General features: G+C 37.1%; 1 protein-coding gene across 2 annotated transcripts in view; it reads left to right on the top strand.

The window, feature by feature from the left end:
• The window catches only part of Atrnl1 (attractin like 1), a 752,002-nt gene that overhangs the window by 107,717 nt on the left and 619,873 nt on the right, over positions 1-24,412 (top strand). For both annotated transcript variants that reach the window (XM_004659313.2, XM_045148305.1), the window contains exon 9: positions 14,095-14,278. In XM_004659313.2, the coding sequence (XP_004659370.2) occupies positions 14,095-14,278 (184 nt within the window). The remainder of the gene's footprint in view (positions 1-14,094; positions 14,279-24,412) is intronic.

Raw genomic sequence — 24,412 nt, 5'->3', positions numbered from 1 at the left:
GGAGTTCGTTTGCAGAGGCTGGAAGCCCTGGTGCACCCATTCTCTCTCTCTCTCTCTCTCTCTCTCTCTGTCTCTCTGTCTGTCTCTTTCTCTCTCAGCCTGTCGCTCTCAAATAAATAAATAAAAATATTTTTAAAGTCTACAGTGCTAGTCACACAAGGATTTTAGTATGATCTAAAGATCAGGCTTAACATTTGTGGTAGAATTTCATCTAGATTATCAGGACTAATCAGTGTAAAGCCAAACAGTTTTAAGATATTGAGTAACTATTTTAATAAATTGATTTGTGTATATGATCATGACAGCTGTTAAAAATATGTTCTTGTATTTGCTAAGCATTTCAAAAATGTTTTAATAAACTACTTTAGGTTTAGTAAATTAAATTATTACGCTCTGTGTTTTTTTTTCCCCCAGTCTTTGTGTGTGTGTGTTTGTGTGTGAGTGCAGAGCCATGTGTGCCACGGTGTGTGTGTCAAGGCCAGAGGGCAGCTTCAGTGTTAGTCCTCACCCGCTGCCTCGCTTGACTCAGCTTCTCTGTTTATCACCTCGAGCTCCAGGCTCACTTCCATACCTCCCCGCCAGCTCCCAGGATGCTCCTGTCTGCCTTCCATTTTACTTTAGAAGCCTTGGGATCGCTTAGGCTTGCTACTGTATCCTGTTTTATGTGAGCTCTAGAGATCTGACCTCAGGCCGACGTGTTTGCATAGCAAGAACTTTTATCCACTGAGCATCTTCCCAACCTCTAACTGATAGGTTTTTAAAGTGTTTATAGCTACATAAATACAGACAGGCTTGAAAGTATGCATTGAGTAAGTATGAAGATTCAGTATCTATACATTGAAGATTGAGAAATACTGGTGTTTCTGCTTCTGCTGCACATCTTGCCATTTGTGGGAATGTCAGTGTTGTTTGTACTTGTGTGTGTATTTATCTCTGCAAATGGAGGATCGATCCCAGTGTCTCATGCTTACCAGTGACGCGCTGTACTGCTGAGCTATTTCCCCAGTCCATATATATATATATATATATGTACATGTATGTATGTGGTTTGTTTGGAAACAGTCGTGCTGAGTCAGTTGGTCTGGCCTTGAACTCATTTTGCAGTCCAAGCGGTCTTGAACTTGTGATCCTCCTGTCTTATCCTCCCAAGTAGCTGAGATTATGGGCTTGTGCCACCATACACAGCTAATTCTATTCTTGTGTATGTTTTAAATGTTTATATTTAGAAAATATATGCCGCACTTATTTTTTGTTGAGTATATGGGGTAGTGAAATTTCATCACTCCTTATACATAGACACTTTTGAGTATTTTGAAATATTTTCCACTTCTGTTTTATTTTAAATATTTTATTTATTTATTTTATTTGAGATAGGTAGGTAGGTAGGTAGGTAGGTAGATAGATGATAGAGAAAGAGGCAGAGAAAATGGACACTCCAGGGCCTGTAGCGACTACCAACAAACTCCAGACACATATGTCACGTGAGTGCTGGGGAATTGAGCCTGGGTCTTTTGGCTTTGTAAGCAGATGTTTTAAGCACTAAACCACCTCTCCAGTCCTGGACTCTTTTCCCCCCTCCCCCACCAAGGTAGGGTCTCGCTCTAGCTCAGGCTGACTTGGAATTCACTATGTTGTCTCAAGCTAGCTTTGAACTCATAGTGATCCTTCTACATCAGCTTCTCAAGTGCTAGGATTAAATGTGTATGCTACCACATCTGGAATGTGCTCTGTTTTTTTTTTTTAATTTTTTTTAATTTTTAATTTAATTTAATTTATTAGTTTTCTTTTCAGTAAATACAGGCAGTTTGGTACCATTGTTTAGGCTCATCTGTGATCTACCCCCTCCCATTAGACCCTCCTTGTTAATGAAAATGGGTCGTGCATTGTGGAGTTAGCCCCCAGTTATTGGTATGATAAATGTCTCTGCAAATCATGACCCAACATGTGACTCTGACATTCTTTCCGCCCCCTCTTCCGCAAGATTTCCCTGAGCCATGTTGGGTTCATTTTTGGTCTGCTTCAGTGCTGAGGTGTTGGGGGCCTCTGAGGCTCTGGCTCTCTGATTTGGTAGGAGTTGAGTTTTCTCTGCGTTGGTCTCCTTCCCCTTTGTGCTGGTATCCAGTTCACAGGAAAACATCACCTTTGCTTGTTTCACCAATTGTCCTTAGTTTCAGTTGGGCCCCTTTTGAGGTATGTTGGGGCAGCTCTCTTCTTAGGATCTGCATCTATCTTTTTTTTTTTTCCTTGTTGTCTGTAGTGCAGCTAGGCGGTCGCCATCTTGACCGGAAGTCTTTTTAAAATATTTTTATGTTTATTTATTTATTACAGAAGGAGGGGGGGGGGAGGGAGGGAAAGAGTGCCAGATAGATAGAATGGGCACACCAGGGCCTCTAGCCACTGCAAATGAACTAGATGCATGTGCCACCTTGTGCATCTGGCTTTACGTGGGTCCTGGGGAATCGAATCTGTATCCTTAGGCTTCACAGGCAAGTGCCTTAACTGCTAATCCATCTCTCCAGCCCATGTCTTCTGCTTCTTTTTTGCGGGGGGGAGCAAGGTAGGTCTTACTCTAGCCCAGGCTGACCTGTAATTTACACAGTCTCAGGGGTGTTCTTGAATTCACAGTGATCCTCCTACCTCTGTCTCCCGAGTGCTGGGATTAAAGATGTGTGCCACCGTGCTTAGCTCCTGTCTTTGGTTTTTTAAGGCAAGTATCTTTAGGTTCTTTAGTCTTCCCCTTACAAAGTTTCTATTCTACAACCTTTAAAAAAGGTATTTCATTTTATTATGGGTGGGTGGGGGTCAGGCAGATTGAGAGAGAATGGGCGCACCAGGACATCTAATCATCGTAAATGAACTCCAGACTCATGTACCACCTTGTGCATCTGCCTTGTGTGTATACTGGGGAATTGAACCTGAGTCCTTAGGCTTTGCAGGCAAGCCGTCTCTCCAGCTCCTCCACAAGCTTTTGATAATGGCAAACATTAACATAAAATAATGACTGAAAGATTATTTTCTAATAATAATAATAGTACTTGCTAATATTTGTTGGACATTTAATGTATATTAGGCATTGTGAGCTCTTTACACATATTACCACATCCTTAAATCACACACACACACAATTTATTTATTTATATTTTACAGGTTAGGGAACTGAGGCACAGATGTTTAATACAACTGGATAGTGATTCCTCAGCTATTAAGAGGCAAAACAAGATTATATACCAAAGACTGGAGCAGGGACTGTAACTCAGTAACAACATCTTGTTTTTCATGTACAATATCCTGGATTTGGTCCTTAGAGCTTCAAAAAGTACTTGTGAGACATATTATCTTAGTTGATTCCTTCCCATCTCAATCATTCTCTATGGATACATTATATTCTATAATGAACCAATGAGACCTGACAGCTTCACAGAGCATGTTATTTCTGCGAGATCATAACTACCTGTTCTAGAAATGACATTTTGTTGTTCATTTTTATTTATTTATTTGAGAGTGACATACAGAGAGAAAGAGGCAGATAGAGAGAGGGAATGGGCGCGCCAGGTCCTCCAGCCACTGCAAACGAACTCCAGACGCGTGCACCCCCTTGTGCATCTGGCTAACGTGGGTCCTGGGGAATCGAGCCTCGAACCGGGGTCCTTAGGCTTCACAGGCAAGCGCTTAACTGCTAACCCATCTCTCCAGCCCAACATGACATTTTATTAATATTGTGAATGCAACCCAATTTCAAATTTTACATTAACTTTATCATTTTGACTGACAGCAAAACTATTTGTTCATTAGCTTTAATTAGTTAATTGCTGTGAAGTGAGGTACACTTTATTCTGTACTTGTGTAGAAACTGTTAGGATCTCAAGAAAGCTGTGATACTTCCTATTAAATATTTCAGTCTGTGGATGCTTTTGAGTTTTTAATTCTGACATCTAGAGGTTAAGGCAGGTGCTCTTCTTACTGGGCCATTGGTTATTTACTATACAGAGGAGAAAAAAAGAGAGAAAAGTTAGGTAGCCATGCATTGGTGATAGAAAATAGTGGAGGAAGCCTGAAGACATTTGAGAGACTAGACAGTGCCATGAGTGTGTTTGTCCTGTAGATCCTGATTCAAACAAACTTTGCAAGAAAGGCTTTAAAGTTGGAAAATGAATATTGACTAGGTAGTTCCTAAATAATTTGCTAATAAAAATCACAGGAGCAGACTTTTAGCATTTTAGTGTAAAATTGTAACCCTTCCAGAAATAGTTTTCGTTTACTGGCCCTGTTGCCTGTTCTGTACATACAATTACTTTTCCTGTTTTCTGGATCTCAGTTGTCATCACTTTCCCAAGAAATGTCTGGTAGAAATCACCGATGAAGCTCTCTGGCCCTGGAGGGTCATTTGTAGCAAGGTTTTTAAAACGACACCTGTAATGTGCCAACTGTAAGACTACTATTTTTTCTTTTTCTTGTCAGATGAGAACTTAAGCATTTTCAGAATTGATTATTTTCACGCACATTTTCAAATATCTAACCCAAAGTGTTGGCCGGGCATTTGTTTACAATGGCAAGAGACCTTGGCACCCTTGCATGTGTGTGTGGCATCGCCCACACATGCAAATAAATAAATAACACTTCAACAATACTTTAGTTCTTTGCTCCTTTTCAAGGTTCATAAAAAATTATTTATTTATTTATTTAGTGAGAAAAGAGGCATATATGTATGGGGGGGGGGAGAGGGAGTGTGAATGGGTGCCCCAGGAGCTTCAGCCTCTGAGAACAAACTCCAGATGCGAGCGCCCCCTAGTGCGCAAGTGCAACATTGTGCATCTGGGTCACAGTGCTTCTGGCTAAGTGGGACCTGGAGATTCGAAGGAGTTCTTAGGCTTTGCAGGCAAGCAAGTGCCTTAAACGCTAAGCCATCTCTCTAGCCCTCTTTGTTCCTTTTTATGTTCCTAATCTTGAATGATTTCTTACTGTAGTATTTAAAAAATATATTTTATTTATTTATTTATTTGAGAGGGAGTGAGAGAGAAAAGTAGAGATGGGGGGGGAGAAAGAGGTAGAGAGAGAGAGAGATAGAGAGAGAGAGAAAGAGATAGATAGAGAGAGAATGGGCATGCCAAGGCCTCCAGCCACTACAGATGAGCTCCAGATGCATGTTTCTCCTTGTGCATCTGGCTTACGTGGGTCCTGGGGAATCAAACCTGGGTCCTTTGGCTTTGCAAGGGCCTTAACTGGTACGCCATGTTCTCCAACCCCCTTACTGTAGTCTTGATCAGACTGTCCAGATTGTACATCTCAGTACTTTTCAGAGTACTATCCTTGAGGAATTTTTTGAGTATATTCACTTACATCTTAACTGTTTTATGATATTACTCCTTTAATACATTTTTATTTCTCATACTCCCCATCCTCTCTTTTCTATATTGTTAAAATAATCATTTCAAATATATAAGATGTAAACATGATGATAGCTTCCTAATTTAATGAATTATTTCATTGAAATTATTTTTGTAACTACAAAGTAATTTCCTTTTTTTGACTCACATTTTAGTATAAGAAGTATAGGTTAAGATTTTCAGTCACAGGAATTCTTAAGGCTTTTTATTGTTTTTGATTTCTAGCTTATTGTATTGTGGCAAGAGAATATCTTTTCTAGTCTTAAGGTTGCCTTGAACTCATGGTGATCCTTCTACCTCTGCTTCCCCAGTGCTGGGATTAAAGGTGTGCACCACCACACCTGGCTTTTTCTAGTTTTTTGCCCACCTCCAGTTATTATGATAAATTTTAGCAATTCACAAAAGTTCATATAATTGTACTATGAAGTCTCATAAATTAATTTCTTATGTTCTGTGATTAACATTTTGCCTTGTTACATACCATATCGATGTCTCTATCTATCTGTTTCCTGTTCATTTTAATGAAAATGGGATCATCAATACAGTTGACCACCAAACACAATAGCATGCCTATTACTCATGACTCTGTATGCGTGTTTGGATGTAGAAGTTACATAAAGCGAAGTGTGTGGAGCTGAAGTGTGTTGTTATGATCTGAATACCAATGACCCTTAAACACTCACACACTGAATACAGCAGCTATGCACAGTCTTATGAAGTTCACTTTATAGATATGTTTTTCTGCTACTTAATTGCACCAGAAGAAGTCTATATCTAAAGTTTTTTTAAAAAATGTGCTGTACCTTTTGTCCAAAATAACATATTATTAAACTTATTTTATTGTTTGTGTTGATTTTTTTTTTTTTTAGTTTTTCGAGGTAGGGTTCACTATAGCTTATGCTGACCTGGAATTCACTCTGTAGTCTCAGGGTAGACTCGAACCCATGGCAATACCTCTGCCTCCCGAGTGCTGGGATTAAAGGCATGAGCCACCATGCATGGCTCCTTGTGATATTTTGTCTGCTTACTCTTTTTTTTATTTATTTAATTTTTATTAACATTTTCCATGATTATAAAAAAAAATCCCATGGTAATACCCTCCCCCCCACACTTTCCCCTTTGACATTCCATTCTCCATCAAATTACCCCCCCATCTCAATCATTGTTACTTATTCTTTTAATTACTGTGAAAGATGCATTCAGTGATTATGCTGATTGTGTAAGTTTTTTCCTTTTAATTACCCAATTTTGTTACATATATTGTGAGGCTGTGTTACTTTTCTGGAATACTGAGTTTCTATGCATATATAGTGATTTTTTCTGGTGTGCATACGTGTTGTTGTGAGGATGTGGGTGTTCATATCACGTGTATGTGAAGGTGTGTGTTTGGAGGTTAACGGACACTTTCAGGTGTCAGTATTCGCCTTCCAGTTTGAGGCAAGCTGCCTCGGAGTTTATGTCAGAGCAGGCCTACTGGGGCTCCAGAGACTCACTACGATGTCAGGCTTCTGTGTGGGTCCTTGGGATATGAATTCAAGTACTCGTGTCTGCACAGCAAGCACTTTATGTACTCAGCCATTGCCATAGTTATTTTTCATATTGTTAGTAACGTCTCTCTTTTTTTTTCTCTCAGTAAACCATTATGATCTAGTGGTTTGTGGTCACCCTCCTGAGGGAAAGTGAACCTCCTCCCTATGAGAGAGAGAGAGAGAGAGAGAGAGAGAGAAAGAAGGAGAGAGAGAAGTGCAATAAATAGAAAGAATGGATGCACCAGGGTCTCTAGCCACTGAAAATGAATTCTAGATGCATGTGCCACCTTGTACATCTGGCTTACGTGGGTATTGGAGAGTAAAACCTGGATCCTAGCTCTGAACTAAGTTTTACTATGACATGAACAAAAAGCTGAGATTAAATTATATATATATGTATATATTATATATATAATGTAATATTTATATCTTTCTATTATCTATCTATCTATCTATCTATCTATCTATCTATCTATCTATCTGTCTATCTATCTGTCTATCTATCTGTCTATGTATCTATCAATCATCTATTTATCAATCATCTGTCTGTCTATCTATCTATCTATCTATCTATCTATCTATCTATCTATCTATCTATCTATCATCATCTGTCTACCTACCCTCTATGGTCTTATCAATCATTGTTTGTTGTAGCACCATTGGTTGACAAGGTTCTTTGTTCCTTATTGTGTGAACCAATATTCTGGCCTATCACATTGTATTGATTAAGTGTATAAATCTGACTACATAAGCTCCCTATTTTTTCAAAATGCTATATAAATTTTTTCATAATGCCATATAAAATTTAGAATCAGCTCATTAATTTCTCTTACAGAAGCCTGTGAGGGTTTTATTGGTGCTAGCATCGAATCTGTAGCTGAGGAAATTGAGTCATTCACAGTATTAAGTCTTGCAATATATGGTCATAAAACACCTTCACTTGTTCAGGTTTTCTGTTTGAGCAGTATTTTATGTCTTTCCATGTTGTGTTACAGAGAGTTTTCTAAATTTATTAGAGTATCTCATATTTTTGTCACTGAAGTGCTAAGTTGAAATTTTGTTTCTTAGTAGTTTATTTCTTTGCTGTGATGTGAACTTGGTAAATCCACTTATTCATCTGTACAGATTTTTGGCCAAAATCCTCCTTCCTGCCTGGGTCATCATAGGGTGTGCTAAAATCCTTTGTGAGACTCCTTTTTCAATTTTTTAGCTTGTTTTATTTTATCAGTGGACTGTCTAGTACAACACAAAACAGAAGTGCTGAAGAATGGACATTGCTACCGCTTTTTCCTTATTTTAGCAGAGAAAATGCCAGTCTTTAATTGTTATGCTGGAGATGTTTCTAAGATGGCTTTTATCAGATTGAAGAAATTCACTTTTATTGCTAGTGTGCTAAGAGGCTTTTACATGGTGTTAAATTTCTACAACCAGTTTCTTGTATCTATGGAAAACATTTGCCTTTCTACCCTTCCTCCCTCCCTTCTTTTCTTCCTTTCTTGCTCTCTCTCTCTCTCTCTCTCTCTCTCTCTCTCTCTCTCTCTCTCTCTCTGTGTGTGTGTGTGTGTGTGTGTGTGTGTGTGTCTGTGCATGTGTGGGCAAATGCACATGAATATGCATGTGTGTGGAGGCCAAAGGATAAATTTAAGTGTCATGCTCAGGAATGCCATCTACTTTTTTTTTTTTTCTTTTCTGAGACAGGGTCTCTCATTAGCTTAGAGCTCACCAAGTAGCCTAGACTGGCATCACCCAGTGACATAATTACAATTGGAGGCTACTATAGCCAGCATTTTACTTCAGCACTGGGGATTGAACTAGATCTTTATGGTTGTGAGAAGCACTCTGTCCATTGAGCTCGTTCCTCACCACACCTTTTTATGTCAATGTAATGGATAATGTAAGATTTTACACATTAAGTCATCCTTGCATTTTTGGATAAACTTCACTTAGTCATAACACGTAACATCATTCTTTTCATGTATTAAGGACACTCCATCCTTCTATTCTTCCATTCTTTAAGCCATTTCCAGCCTCTGGTAACCTATATTTGTTATCCTAATGTGAGAGAGAGTATGTATTTATTTTTGACTTCAATTAATAATTTTTGTTTTTGTTATGGAGTTGTTTTTAAGGTATTGTAGGTAGGTATTAAACACTTTCAAATTTATGGTTTACAAATAATGTTCTTCGATACTATAAATTTATTTTGAAGTACCATTCTTGTCACTTGATGGCTGTTCATTTGGAGCAATCCAGTGTGTCTATTTTCACCTTTGTTGCCTTAGTTTTTGGGATCATATCTGAAAATTGTTACCCCCAACTAGATCATGGAATTTCCTCCTATGTTTTATCCAAGAAGTTTTTTTTTTTTTTTTTTTTTTTGTTTACTATTTCAGGTTTTTTTTTTTTTTCGAGGTAGGGTCTCACTCTAGCCCAGGCTTACCTGGACTTCACTATTGACTATGGAGTTCACTCAGGGTGGCCTCAAGCTCATGGCAATCTGCCTACCTCTGCCTCCCGAGTGCTGGGATTAAAGGCGTGTGCCACCATGCCTGGCTCTATTTCAGGTTTTATGAATAAACATTTATCAATTTTGAATTTGATTTTGTCATGTGTTATGAGAAACAATTTCATTCTTTTGCATGTAGATATCTAATTTTGAAGCATTTGTTTAATATTTAATATTTTCTCCTTCCCTGTCTGCTTCTTCCCCTCCTTCCTTTTTCCTGTTGCCTATGTTCTCTTTGTAGCTCAGGGTTAGTCTTTTTAACTTATGATCCTCAGACTCCTGAATGCTGGGATTACAGGAGTGTATGCCACCCCTAACTCCTAGAAGCATTTATTGGAGAGAATATATTTTCCTATTTTTATGTTCTTGGTTCTCAGTTAAAAATCAGGTGATCATAAATGCATGGATTTTGTCTGTGAATTCTGCTCCTTTGGTGTCTGTGTTAATACCATCCTAGTTCCATGCTGGATTTATTGATTACTACAGCTTTGTAGGAGTGTTTCAAATCACATAGTGTGATACTTGTATTTTTTTTTTCCTAAGAAGGCTTTATCTGTTTGGGTCTTTTGTGGGTCTGTACACATTTTGAAGCTTACTTTTTATTTATATGAAAAATATCACTGAGATTTTGATGGGGACTGAATTGGATTTGTAGATCCTGTTGGGCACCTATAGATTAATAATACTAATACTCCAACCCATGGTGAAGATTAACTTTTTAATTAGGTGTTTCTTCTTTACTTCTTTCATGAGGGTTTTGTGGTTATGCATATTCCCTTTCATTGCTGTTGCAATGAAATAGTCTCCCTGATCCTCTTTCTCTTACTCTGTTAGTGAAGAAAAAAAAAACTGATTTTTTTATGCTGATTTTGTATCCTGAAACTTGGCTGAATTTGTTATTTGCTAAGTATTTTTAGTGGTGTTTTTAGGGTTTTTAAAGTATAATACTCTTATTTGAATGCCGTTTTTTAATTCTCTAATTCCTCTGGTTGAAACTCTGGTACTGTATTAGACAGACATGACAAGAGCCAGCATCCTTGTCTTGTTTGATCTTAGAAGAAAAGCTTTTCATTCTTTGTCAGCTAAGGGTGTGAGCTGTGGCCTTTTTTTTTTAAAGGCATTAGCATTCTGAGATATTTATTCTATATCCAATTTTATGAGCATTTCTTATTTGAAAGTATGTTCAATTTCATTGAATGTTTTTCTGCATTTATTAAAGTAATGTTTTTGTTTTTCTGTTGAAGTATTATATTACATCTATTGATTTATTTATGTTGAACCATCATTGCATCTCTAGAATAAGAATCATCACCATGAATGCCTCTTTTACGTACTGTTGATTTGTATTTTGACAGTACAATCTATGTACAACACACTATGTGTTTATTGGAATTTGACCTTTAAGTTTCTTGTAATATCCTTATCAAGATTTGGTATGAAGTTATTGCTGGCTTCAGAAGATGAGTTTGGAAGCATTCCCCTCTGTTCAGTTCTTCTGGAATTGCTTGGGAAGGATTGGCATTACTTCACTAAATATTTGGTAGCTTTCACTAATGAAGCCATCTGCTCATTTGTTGGGGGGAACTTTGATAACTGATCCAATTTCCTTATTCATCTTCATTGTGTTCAAATTTTCTGCTTCTTCATGGCTTAGTTTTAGAAGGCTGTATTTGTCTAGGAATTGATCCATTTTGTTATATAATATAATTATATTATCATTCATAGTAGTCTTCAGATTCTTTGTATTTCTGTTGTATCAGTTTTAATATTTTCTCTTTCTTTCTTAAAAATATTTTTATGAGAGAGAAAGAGGGGAAGAGAGAGAGAGAGAGAATGGGCATACTAGGATGAGAGAAGGGCCTGGGGAGAAAGAGAGAGAGAATGGGCGTGTCAAGATCTCTGTCACTGTTCTGGCTTTATGTGGGTACCGGAGAATTGAACCAGGGCCATTAGGCTTTCCAAAGAAGCACCTTTAACCACTAAACTATCTCCCCTTCCCTAATATCTTCTCTTTCATATATAATTTAAATTTGTTTGCATTTCTCTGTTTTTTTTTCTTTATTCAGGCCAGCTAAAAGTTTATAATTTTTATTTATCTTTTAGAACTCCTAGTAATGTTTCTGTTTATTTCTTTATTCATGATCTAATCTTTATTGTTTCCTTGTACTAAATTTGAGCTATCTCTTTTCCTGAAGTAGGGTCTCACTCTAGCCCAGGCTGACCTGAAATTCACTATGTAGCCTCAGGGTGGCCTCAAACTGGTTGGTAATCCTCCTGCCTCTGCCTCCAGGCGTGCACCACCACACCTGGTCTCTTTTCCTTTTTAAAAGCCTCTTGATGTTAAGCTTAAGCGATTTATTTTTTTGAGATCATTTGCGTTTCAGTGGAGCCATTTATTCCTCCCAACTCTGCTCTAATAGCCCACTTGTGGTTTGTTTAGTGTCTTGAACCTGTAGGTCTTTATTAACTACACCTTTTTGTTTGAGCTTTTTGTTAAATTTTTACAATACAGTCATTTATTTTACACAGAGATTTATATATATCTAGTTTGGAGTTTTCTCATTTTATTAAATCTGTAGTTTTATGTCTTTCACAAAATTTGGAAGTTGCCAACCATTGTTTTGCTAATTCTTTCAGGCCACTGCTTTCGGGTTTTCATGATCTGAGTGTTCAATCATTTATTATCCCTGTTCACTTGTTTTTTTCTTCAGATTTTATTGTGTCAGTCTTATCGATTTTTTTCCTCAAGTTTTATTTTATAAATTTTTCCTCAAGCTTTATTTTATAAATTTAAACTCTCTATTCAATTAGTTTTACTAATAAGCTTATATTTCTTTATTAGAAAGAGAAGGAATAAATTATGAAAAACCTTTAGTTTCATTATACATAGCTTCGACAAGTGACAAAAGAAGATGAATCCCAAATTATTTAAAGTATACTGTGCTTTGGTAACCCGTTTTTTTTTTTTTAAATAATTGCAGGTTTCTTTTTGTTTTAGATAAGCCCAACAGACTGGGCTTTTTTTAAATGCGAGAGCAAGAGTGAGAGCACGTGAGTGAGCGAGCGAGAGCACGCATGAGAGAGAGAGAGAGAGAGAGAGAGAGAGAGAGAGAGAGAGAGAGAGGGAGAGAGAGAGAATTGGGTGCTGGGGCTTCCAGTCCCTGTAACTGAACTCAGACGCATGCGTCACCTTGTGCACATGTGCAGCCTGTGTGCTTGCATCACCTGTGTGTCAGGCTTATGCAGGATCTAGAAAGTGGAACATGGGTCCTTAGGCTTTGCAGGCAAATGCCTTAACCGCTAAGCCATCTCTCCAGCCCAATTCCAATTTATAGGACAATTAAAGAATGATTTTTTTAAAAAATACCTTTTCCTAGTACTACCTCATGTTTTTGTAAATTCAAGTTTCATTCTAATTTTCTATTAGTTGATTTGGGTATTTTTAGTGAGTTGTCTAGGATGCAAAAGTATAGGTGATGATTTGAGTGAAGACACAAGAGTTTGGTTGTGCATTTAAAGCTCAATGCAGACTATATACATTTGTTTTTGATCACTGAAAATTCCTCAGCCCAAGAAACTACATGCTTTTTCTCTGCATGTTCTTAATCATCTGTCTTGTATATGGCTAGTTCCCTTATCAGTGAATCTATAGAAGGAATACAGCCCTTCTTGTTTCAGCAGTCAGAATGGGATTTAATACAGGAAATTAGGTATCAAATGCTACAAGGGTTAGAAACATGAAATTAAAGGGACCACTCAGAAATCCAGCAGCTAGAACACAGCTAGAACTGTGATCCCATTTAGCCCCTGGGCTACTGAAATTGTCACTTTTGTCATCGTAGCCATTAGTTATATTAGTTACTGGCCTCTTCCTGCTGCTACCTACAAAAGTAGAATATATTTCTTCCTGTTACCCTCTAATTTCTTACCAGTGCTCCCCTGATGGAACCTAAAGTATAGTGACTGTCAAAAGTCTTGGAGTTTTAGTTTGTAGGACCAGAAAAGGGCTAAAAATTTGCCCAGTTACTTTTAGCTTAAGGACAGTAATCATACCATTTTAAATTTTTATTTATTTTAGAGAGAGAGAGAGAGAGAGAGAGAGGGAGAGAGAGAGAGAGAGAGAATGATAATGGGCACACACCTTTTACAACTGCAAATGAATTCCACACCCACTTCACATGTTGTGAACTTCATACTTTGTGAATCTGGCTTTATGTGGGAACTGGGGAATTGAAGCCTGGGCCAGCTTTCTATTAAGCACCTTTAACCTCTGGGCCATTTTCCCAGCCCAATAATCATTTTTTAATCTTCGCTATATCAGTGACTAACTCAAAGTCTGTCACATAGAAGGCCCTCAAAATATTAAATAATTTTTTAGGGACTATTTTTAAATATAGAAGTTCATACAAGAGCAAATGTTCCTTCTGTCTCTTGTTCACTCAAACAGTTGGATTGTCGGTATTTCAGAGGTTAATTTCGTCAGTGGAGGAACCAGTGTCACGGTCAGTCTCAGGACTAACATAAAAGTCCTTTAATAAATTAAGTGTATCTGATGAGGTGACTATTAGCTATATTCCATTTATTCATAAAAATGTCATCAGAAGTCACTTGCGATAGATTAGTTAAATTTTAAAATATATGTTGATATTCATGATCTGCTTTCTTTCTGTTGCAGCATCAAACACTTGGCTCGTTCCAGAGACTAAAGGAGCAATTGTACAAGGTGGATATGGCCATACAAGTGTGTATGATGAAGTAACAAAGTGCATATATGTTCATGGCGGTTATAAAGCATTACCAGGAAATAAATATGGACTGGTAGATGACCTTTATATGTATGAAGTTAACACTAAGACTTGGTGAGTATATTGAATAAAGGTGTGATAAGGAGAAAATTGAGTGTATTTTATATTTGTATAATATTGGTGTTCACCAAATATTTTCACAGGAACACTTGTGAGAGTTTTTTTTTTAATCACAAGTGATATGCAATCGTGCATATAATTTGCAGTAGTACAATATAAAAAAGTTTCTATGTCTTTAAAAGATTTGCTATAAATTGATTTCTGACTCCATAGAAATATTTATACTGATAAGTGCTGCTAATGTCATGCTCTTTTTATATGAGCATTTTTGTTTGCTATTACAGTTTTATGCTTTGATATTGAGTGTCCCAGGATTTGTTCTTATTTGTACTTGTATTTTATTAATGCTTATAATTTTTTAAAGAAGTATTTTTTTTCAATTTCATCATCTATCATCCCGTGAAATTCAAAGCTTGTTGTTCTTTAGGCCTGCTTTCCCTTTTTGCTTATGAACAGTGCTGCACTGCACATCTTACACTGGCCTTGCTGTGCACACAGGCATTGGTTTCTCTCGGGTGTATACTTACACGTGAACTTGTGCCTGAGGTTATTAATGCACTCACCCTTAGCGCATGTGTTAGTGCAATGCTTTTCAGGCCACCATGCGGTTATATATTCCCACCAGCAGGGTATGAGTAACCTTATGCACAGGTTCTCATTAACTCGATAACTGTGATGATTTTTACTTTTGCCAGTGTGAGAGATGTGCATGGTAACTTACTGATGTTTAAAAATCTTTTGTTTGAGAGAGACAGAAATGTGAGAAAGCATGTGCGTGCATGTGTGTGTGTGGGGTCATGGGCATGCCAGGGCCTCTAGCTATTGCAAATAAACTTGAGACACATGTGCCACCTTGTGCATCTGGCTTATGTCAGTGCTGGGGAGTTGAACCTGAGTCCTTCAGCTTTGCAGACAAGAACCTTAAGTGCTAAGCCATCTCTCCAGCCCTGTTTCCTGATGTTTTCATGTGTATTTTCCTACTCATTATTGTGTATTAGCATCCTAACATGTGTTCGTGTGTCCTTTTTTAAATTTAATGAATGGCCTATTTATATCCCTAACATTCTCTTTATACTTAAAATAATAATTTTTAATTTGTTTATCTTTTAAAAATGTAAGTTTTAAGGTAGAATATTTATTGTACTAGTCTCTTTCTATAACATCTGGGACATTACTTTTTAAACATTCTTTTAAGCTTAAATTTTTTTTTTTCATTTGTTTATTAGAGAGAGACAGAGAGGAAGAGAGAGAGAGAATGGAAGTGCCAGGGTCTCTAGCCACTGCGAATGAACTTAAGATGCATGCACCACCTTGTGCATCTTTCTTACATGAGACCTAGAGAATTGAACCTGGGTCCTTGGGCTTCACAGGCAAGCACCTTAATGGCTAAACCATCTCTCCAGCCCCATTCTTTAAAACTATTAGCATGAAATTAATTTATTATGTTTAAAGGAAGAGCAGTTTTTTAATTTAAACTGTATTTTTTTCTAACTTGCTTTCAAATCTATACCTTAATATCTATGTTCTTTTTTTGTGCTGCAAACATTTTAATGATTACTGTTGAGTATACATTTTGGAAATTTACTTCAAACTGCAACAAGTTAAATAAATGTTTGTAATATACAAAGAAAATACAACCAAACATAAAAGTTGCTTTCAGCGTGCTATGTTCTTGATAAAGAAAAATGAATTCCCTTTGGGAAATAAATGGTAATTCTTCAAGCATGACAAAAGGTATTACATGACAGAATCAAGTTTCATGAGCACCAAAGGGTAATAAATACATAGAAATTCACACTTGGAGATCTTACAGTTAAATTCCTAAAAACATGAGAAAAATTAACAGCTGGTAGAATGGAAAAGAGTACATTCCCTGTCTTAGGGCAACATTAAGACTAATTCTTAATTTAAAAAATTGAATCCACGGGGCTGGAAAGATGGCTTGTAGCTACGGTGCTTGCCTGCAAAGCTGAAGGACCCAGATTTGTTTCCCCAGTAACCACGTAAACCAGATGCATAAGGTGGTGCCTGTGTCTGGAGTTCATTTTCAGTGTCTAAGGCCCTAACACACCCATTCTCTATCTGCCTTTCAAATAAATAAATAACATATTTTAAAAAATGGAATCCAGAGCTGGAGAGGCGATTTAGCAGCAAAGGCGCTTACTTGTGAAGTCTAAGAACCCAGGGTTGATCCTCCAGTACCCATGTAAGCCAGATGCACAAGGTAGCATATGTGTCTGGAGTTTGCAGTGGCTAGAGGCCCTGTCCCCCTCCCCCATGCTTTCTCTCTCTGTCTGCCTCTTTCTCTCTCAAACAGATAAATAAAATATTTTAACAGTGGAACCTAGAAGACACAATTTTTTTTCAAAGGACTGAGAGAAAATAGCATAGAATTCTATATGTTGTGAATTATGTTTTAAAAATGTTAACAAGATAATGACATATTTTGTAAAACAAGAACTAAGAGAATTTAACAGTAGCATATCTACAAGAAAGGAATTACTAACTAAAACGAATGCTATTGAAATAGAAGAAAAATAATTCCAGTTACTGAATAGAATACAGAGAAATTACAATGAAGAAATCTAAATGATTATGATCTAAATTATAGTAGTAATTAATTGTTGAATTTACATATGATTTTAATGTATGAAAATAATAAGTGTTTAACAAAATACTAAAATCTTTGTATCTTATGTTTTAATTGCTAAAATAATGTTCCACATGAAAAACTAAGAGTTTGTAGTCATAGGTAATAACTAAAATAAAATTAAAATTATCTAGCAGTTAGTAGATGGGAAAATGCGAATAGCAAACAGTTCTAAATAGGTTTTGAAGAAGACAAAAAGGCATCAATGAGCAACAAATATATCAACAATTAGGAAATGGAAAGATGATATATTTAACTCTAAATAATCAATAATTACACTAAATGCAAAGAAATGAATATTGTAATAAGAGAATCAATACTTTCAATTAAAAGCCAAAGATTTTCACACTGGACATAAGAACAAAATGTAGACATCTGCTGCTTAGAAAGATACATCTTAAAGATACTTAGAAAAATTGGAAATAAATGAAAAGAAGGGCGATTTATCATACCATCACTAAACTAGAGAAAGTTCATCTAGCTCTACTAAGGTAAGATAAGTAAAGAGAGTTTAAGTCAAGCATCTATATGGAAGATATAGAAATTCTATATTCATATAGACCATATAACAGTGTTAAGATTAATAAGGTAAAATTTGACTTAATAAAATTGGCTAGATCATAGTATAATAGTTTATCCAGCTCTCTTGGCAATTGATAATTAACTACCAAGGAGCTGAAAAATAACAATATAAAATGTTTGGCCAGTACAATGAATAACTTAATTTTAAAATGTTTAATATTTTTGAATTCTTACTTATTTGAGAGAGAGAGAGAGAGAGAGAGAGGAGAGGAGAGGAGAGGAGAGGAGAGGAGAGGAGAGGATGGGTGCCCCAGAGCTTCCTGCCTCTGCAGACACAAACTGGACACATGCACCATTTTGTGCATCTGGCTTTTTGTGAGTACAGGGGAATCAAACTCAGGCCATCAGATAAGGTGCTTTTTACTGCTGAGCCATCACTCCAGCTGATGGTCAACTTAGTCTTATTGGATATTTGAGTGTATTGTACCTTGTCATCGCACATAATTATTTCCAAGTCCATGTGTAACCTTCTCTAGATTACCATGTGCTGGGTTTTAATTTGAGTCTCAACAAATTTAAAGGAATTAAAAACCTGCAGAGCAATGAACACAGCAGAATCAGAAAAATGAATAGGTATTATTGGTAGAAAAATGATACTGAATGTTAGATAATATTTTGTATTGAGTGGTGACATTTTAGGATGTGTGTGATGTGGGTAAGAAAACATTTAAAGCTATAAGTGGATTTATTAGAAAATACATTTAAAAGTTTAAAATGAGTAATTTAAACATTCTTTCATAAAGTTCAAAAAGGAACAGCAGGGTAATCCTAAAGAAAGGATACAGAAGGGGCTGGAGCGTTTGCTTAGTGGTTAAGGTGTTTGCCTGCAAAGCCTGGGAACACATGTTCCAGTCCCCAGGTCCCACCTAATCCAGTTGCACAGTGACACAAGCATGCAATACTGCACATGCACACAAGGGGGCGAACACATCTGAAGTTCATTTGCAGTGGCTGAAGGCCCTGGCATGCTCATTCTCTCTCTCTCTCTCTCTCTCTCTCTCTCGCTCGCTCGCTCGCTCTATCCCTCTCAGAGTCTCTCTCTCTCTCTCTAATAAAAAAAGGAAGACTAAAGAAGACAGGAAGGTGAAAAAGGAGGTAATATGAGATTAAACCAAGATTAATGAACTAGGAAACAAGCATATGATAGAGTTGGTTCACAAAATCACCCAAACCACCAAAAGTGGTGCTTTATGGAGAGTCGTGACACAAAGATCCACAATCCCAGAGACAAAGGTTATGTACAAGCAAGCTGTCAAGAATGAAAAGGTGTGTCACCACAGACTGTACAACATTGGAAGTTAATAGATGCAAGGAACAACACAGTCAACTGGAAAATTTGATGAATCATGATAAATTTCTAGAAAAAAAAAACTCCAAGCATTTGACAAGTGAAGAATTGTTAAGTAAAGAATAAGCAATTGGGAGCCAGATGTGGGTGCATGCCTTTAATCCCAGCACTTGGGAGGCAGCGGTGGGAGGATTGCCATGAGTTCAAGGCCACCCTGAGATTACATAGTGGCTTCCAGGTCAGCCTGGGCTAGAGTGAGACCCTACTGCAAAAAAGCAAAACCAAACCAACAAACAATAAAAGGAATAAGCAATTGGAATTGAGGCTAGGGAGGATGGCTCAGTGGGTAAAATATTTGCTTCACAAGCCCATGAGGACATGAGTTAGGATCCCACATAAAATCCAGGTAGTGGTGTGTGCCTATAATCTTAGTGCTGTGGTTAAGAGGCAGGACACAGGAGGATTTGTTTGGTAGGGTTTGCTGGCTACCTAGTTTAGATGAATTAGTGTGCTGTAGCTTCAGTGAGAGATTTTGTCTCACAAAATAATATGGACATTTATTATACCAATAACTGTGGGCTAACTCCACAATGCACGACCCATATACCTCAACAAGGAGGGGCCAATGGGGAAGGGGTAGGTCACGGATGAGCCTAATAATGGTATCAAACTGCCTGTATTTGCAGAATAGAAATCTAATAAAAATAAAAAAAAGATAATATGGAAAGTGATTGAAGATCACTTTTTTTTTATTTTTTTATTTATTTATTTGAGAGCGACAGACACAGAGAGAAAGACAGATAAAGGGAGAGAGAGAGAATGGGCGCGCCAGGGCTTCCAGCCTCTGCAAACGAACTCCAGACGCGTGCGCCCCCTTGTGCATCTGGCTAACGTGGGACCTGGGGAACCGAGCCTCGAACCGGGGTCCTTAGGCTTCACAGGCAAGCGCTTAACCGCTAAGCCATCTCTCCAGCCCGAAGATCACTTTTTGATGTTAACCTCTGGTGTCCACACACACGTTTACATATCCACACACTGAACACATGTGTGACTCTGCCATTACACACATGCACGCACACACACACACACACACTGCACAATACACATTAACAAAAAGAGACTGCAATAATATTTCCATGAAATAGAAATCAAAAAGTTTAGAATAATAAGTCAATGAAATAGAATCTATAATAGAAACTTTCTTGTTTCAAAACAAATAAACCAACAAAAGTACAAAGAAATAAAAATATAATGAGGGTCAGAGGTTGTGGTACATGCCTGTAATCCCAGCACTTGGGAGGTAAAGACAGGGGAAGGATCATGAGTTTGAGGCCAGTCTGTGCTACATAGTGAGTTCCAAGCCAGTCTTGGCTACATGACCCTGGTTCAGAAAACTCTAACCCACAAAAAAAAACCCTTAAAAAAAAAAATCCAAAAAGTAAAGTTGGAAAAACTTCTCTACCAGGTCTAATGACTTCTAAAGCTATAGCTTTAAATGCTGTTATAGAGATAAGGAAATATTCAAATGTAGCAGGTGGCAATTACATATTCACTTATGTATATCTGATCAATGACAGAATTGTCACTATCGAGCAGCTTTGTAGTACATTGTTCTAGGACATTTGATATACAGTTGGAAAAAGGGAATACTGAGCCCTGCCTCATGCCACATACAACCAAGGCAGTTTCAGAGCAATTATGAATGTGTAGGATAATAAATGCTATAGATCAGAAAAAGTTATTATATGTACACACATATATATAGGTAAGAAAATATTTCATTATGATTTTTAAAAATAAAATATTTGCACACATAAACCTCCTCTCCTTTGCCCCAGTTCTGCTGAGGGTCTTCATTGGGGTTATTGGTGTTCATTGTAGGGACCAAGAGGCCTCAGCCAGTCTCTACAGGGGTGGGGAAAACATTGTGCCTCAGGATATTCAAATAATATTTAAACAGTAGTATTACAAAAGGAAATGTAATAAACTGAGCTATCATTGTACATCAAAAATATTAGTATGAGAGCTGAAGAGATGGCTTAGTGGTTATGCGCTTGCCTGTGAAGCCTAAGGACCCCAGTTCGAGGTTCAATTCCCCAGGACCCATGTTAGCCAGGTGCACAAGAGGGCGCATGCGTCTGGAGTTCGTTTGCAGTGGCTGGAGGCCCTGGCATGCCCATTCTCTCTCTCTCTGCCTTTTTCTCTCTTTGTCTGTCACTTTTAAATAAATAAATAAATTAAAAATTAAAAAAATATCAGTATGAAAATAGAAGGGCAAAGGGAATGGGACTAACATATATTTTGTCCATGCAACAAAGTTTCTAATTCATAAGGACAAGTAAATATTAAAAAAAGGAGATTAAAAGGCAAGCTGCAGTGTGGGCTGATATTTAAAAATCATGAAGCCAGAAAAATGCTCATCTTAAATAATATAAGAAGTATTGCAATGCATATGAACATTCCAGACAACTTAGTAATGCGATGGACAAAAAATTTGAGCAGGTATGCCACAGAAAAGATAGCTATCTGTTTTAATGCACATTCAAGTTCTCATCTTTGTTTTCAGAGCAATTTAAATTGAAACCATGTCTGATCACCGATACATATATGCTTAATTCCCAATTTAAGACTTCCAATACCAAGTGTGTATAAACAGGTAGAGGTGCTTTGAAAAAACTTTTGTCAGCATTTGCATAATTTAACATGTATATTATACACACATGTAATGCACATATCCTATCAACTATTACTTACATGTCTAGTTATACATCCAAAAACGCAGTTATGTGTCCAATAGAGTTGTATAGAACAACTTCTTTTTTTTAAAAAAAATTTATTTATTTATTTATTTATTTGAGAGCGACAGACACAGAGAGAAAGACAGATAGAGGGAGAGAGAGAGAGAGAATGGGTGCGCCAGGGCTTCCAGCCTCTGCAAACGAACTCCAGACGCGTGCGCCCCTTGTGCATCTGGCTAACGTGGGACCTGGGGAACCGAGCCTCGAACCGGGGTCCTTAGGCTTCACAGGCAAGCGCTTAACCGCTAAGCCATCTCTCCAGCCCAAGAACAACTTCTTTGCAATGTTATATGTAATTATCTTTAGCTAAGAACAAATGAAATTCCCACCAACAGTCCATATGAATAAAATAACTGTATGTTCATATAGTAGAGATCTATGCAGCAGAGAAAATGAAAGACTTAGTTTGCATGAATTCATTCTGTTGTATTTCACCAAAGACTATGTTGAACAAGATAAGGCAGACATAAAAGAATACACAGTATAAGATTTTCTGTATGTTGGGCTGGAGAGATGGCTTAGCGGTTAAGCGCTTGCCTGTGAAGCCTAAGGACCCCGGTTTGAGGCTCGGTTCCCCAGGTCCCACGTTAGCCAGATGCACAAGGGGGCGCACGCGTCTGGAGTTCGTTTGCAGAGGCTGGAAGCCCTGGTGCGCCCATTCTCTCTCTCCCTCTATCTGTCTTTCTCTCTGTGTCTGTTGCTCTCAAATAAATAAATAAAAAATTTAAAAAAAAAGATTTTCTGTATGTAATGAAGAAAACGACTCTATATTCTTAGAAATTATGATGATGTTTGCCTTTGACTAGAAAGAACTGAGTGGGGATTTGAGTAGGTCATAGTCTTCTGAACTGGCTACACGTGTGTGTGTGTTCACATGTGGACCCATTGCCCCGTATTCTTAATTATGTCTATACCACTGTCTACTTCTCATTGTGTGTGTCATGTTTTATGATTTCTCTGAGGCATAGAAATCTGTGTTTTGTATGACTTCTCAAGACTAACGTTATATGCCACTATTGTATGATAATTTGGGATACTAAAAAATGGTCAATTTCCTTGTTTAGTTACCCTATTTTATTTTTCTTGTCATTGCTGGGAAGAATTGTGACATAAAAGTTCAGAATGCACTCAAAACTATTGCTGCCACCCTGCTACCTAATAGGTAAAGTCTAGTTTCTTCACATTTAAAGAGGAAGAGGGAATCACACACTTTCGATTTATAGGACTGCTGTTTCTAAAACATATATTCCTGTTATATTGTTAGTAGTGTTTTTGTTGTTAGTGTGTTTTACCGACGCTATCCTTTACACCAGGGGACTTGAGCGGTTCAGTAAGGGGCTGGGCAATAGGACTACTGTAGTCTTGATTCCTTAGCTTTATTAAGTGAGACAACTAATACCATTGTTTGAATATATCTGTCTGTCGACCTTACAACAGGAGCATGTTCAGTGTTCTTCTCTGCCAAGGTGTTTCTGTGATAATAGGAAACTCCGATTTTTTTTTTTTTTTTTTTTTTGGCCAGTTGTTGGAATCTTTTCCTCTTTTGTTTCCCTCTAGCCTATGAGAAAACACAACTTTTTTTTTTTTTTTTTTTTTGATGTAGGGTCTCACTCTGGTACAGGCTGACTTGGAATTAACTCTGTCATCTCAGGGTGGCCTTGAACTCATGGCAATCCTCCTACCTCTGCCTCCCGAGTGCTGAGATTAAAGGCATGAGCCACCACGCCCGGCGAGAAAACACAACTTTTAACATATAACAAATATACAGTCGTCATTTATAACTTGCCACAATCATTGTCTACTACTTTAAACCATTTTTCAAGTAAGAGAAAAAGATTTCAACTTATTTCCAGAGATATTAAAAAGATAAGTGGTGCCTCTAAAGACAGTGTTTCCACAATGCTATATTAATTCTCTACTTTAAGAAGCCCCTGAGGTCGTATCTATTTAAAAAGTGTTTTGTGAGGTTATGCCTACTTGCATGAAATGATCTCTTCTAGCTCCACTTTGATATAATGGCTGTTATTTTTTTCATAGATATATTCAAAGCTAATTAAATTGAAGTTTTAGCTTGATTTTTTTTGTAATTTCTCTTAAGAAATTTCACTGTCAGAGGTTTTAGGAAATGGCACAGGAGAATGTTGTGAACATGGTGTGATGTTGTATTTCAGTTAATGCTAATGAACAAGCTAGTCATGCTTGCTTATATCTCTGCAGACCGAATGTTATTTCTAACAAAAAATTTACTGAATGCTGAACAAGCTGTGCATTGGTAACATTCCTAATACATTCTCTAAGTGGTATTAATGATTTAAGACATGAAGGGACATACTTATGCAGAAAATGAGAAATATACACATAAATCAATATAAATATATGTATTTTAAGTGGAGAACAAGAATGTGGCAAAACTAAACTCAAAAATCATAAAGAGAAGATAACATGCAAAATAAGGAAGAGTTAATGGTTTTGGGAAATAGGATTGTTGGCAGAATTTTTGACCATGTGAGAAACCCCAAGATGTGAACATATCATTATATTTTTTATATTTCCCAATTGTGGTTAAATATTTAACTTGTCTGTTTTTGCTATCATGAGCGCTTATGGTACACATTTTCTTATTTACCTCTCTCAGCACACCCCTTGCTCCATGCTGTTTATTTAGAAGTGTACATGTTTGATCATAGGGGATATCCTGTTTACTTTTACCCAAGTATTTTCATATTCATAGTCTTTTTTTTTTAAACTAATTTTGCCCTCTGACCAACATTGAATAAGAGTCCCTATGCCTCTAAGATTTGGTATTGTTT

Source organism: Jaculus jaculus, chromosome 1 (genome assembly GCF_020740685.1).
Source record: "Jaculus jaculus isolate mJacJac1 chromosome 1, mJacJac1.mat.Y.cur, whole genome shotgun sequence".
Classification (NCBI taxonomy): Eukaryota; Metazoa; Chordata; class Mammalia; order Rodentia; family Dipodidae; genus Jaculus; species Jaculus jaculus.
This window is presented reverse-complemented; position numbering and strand designations above follow the sequence as displayed.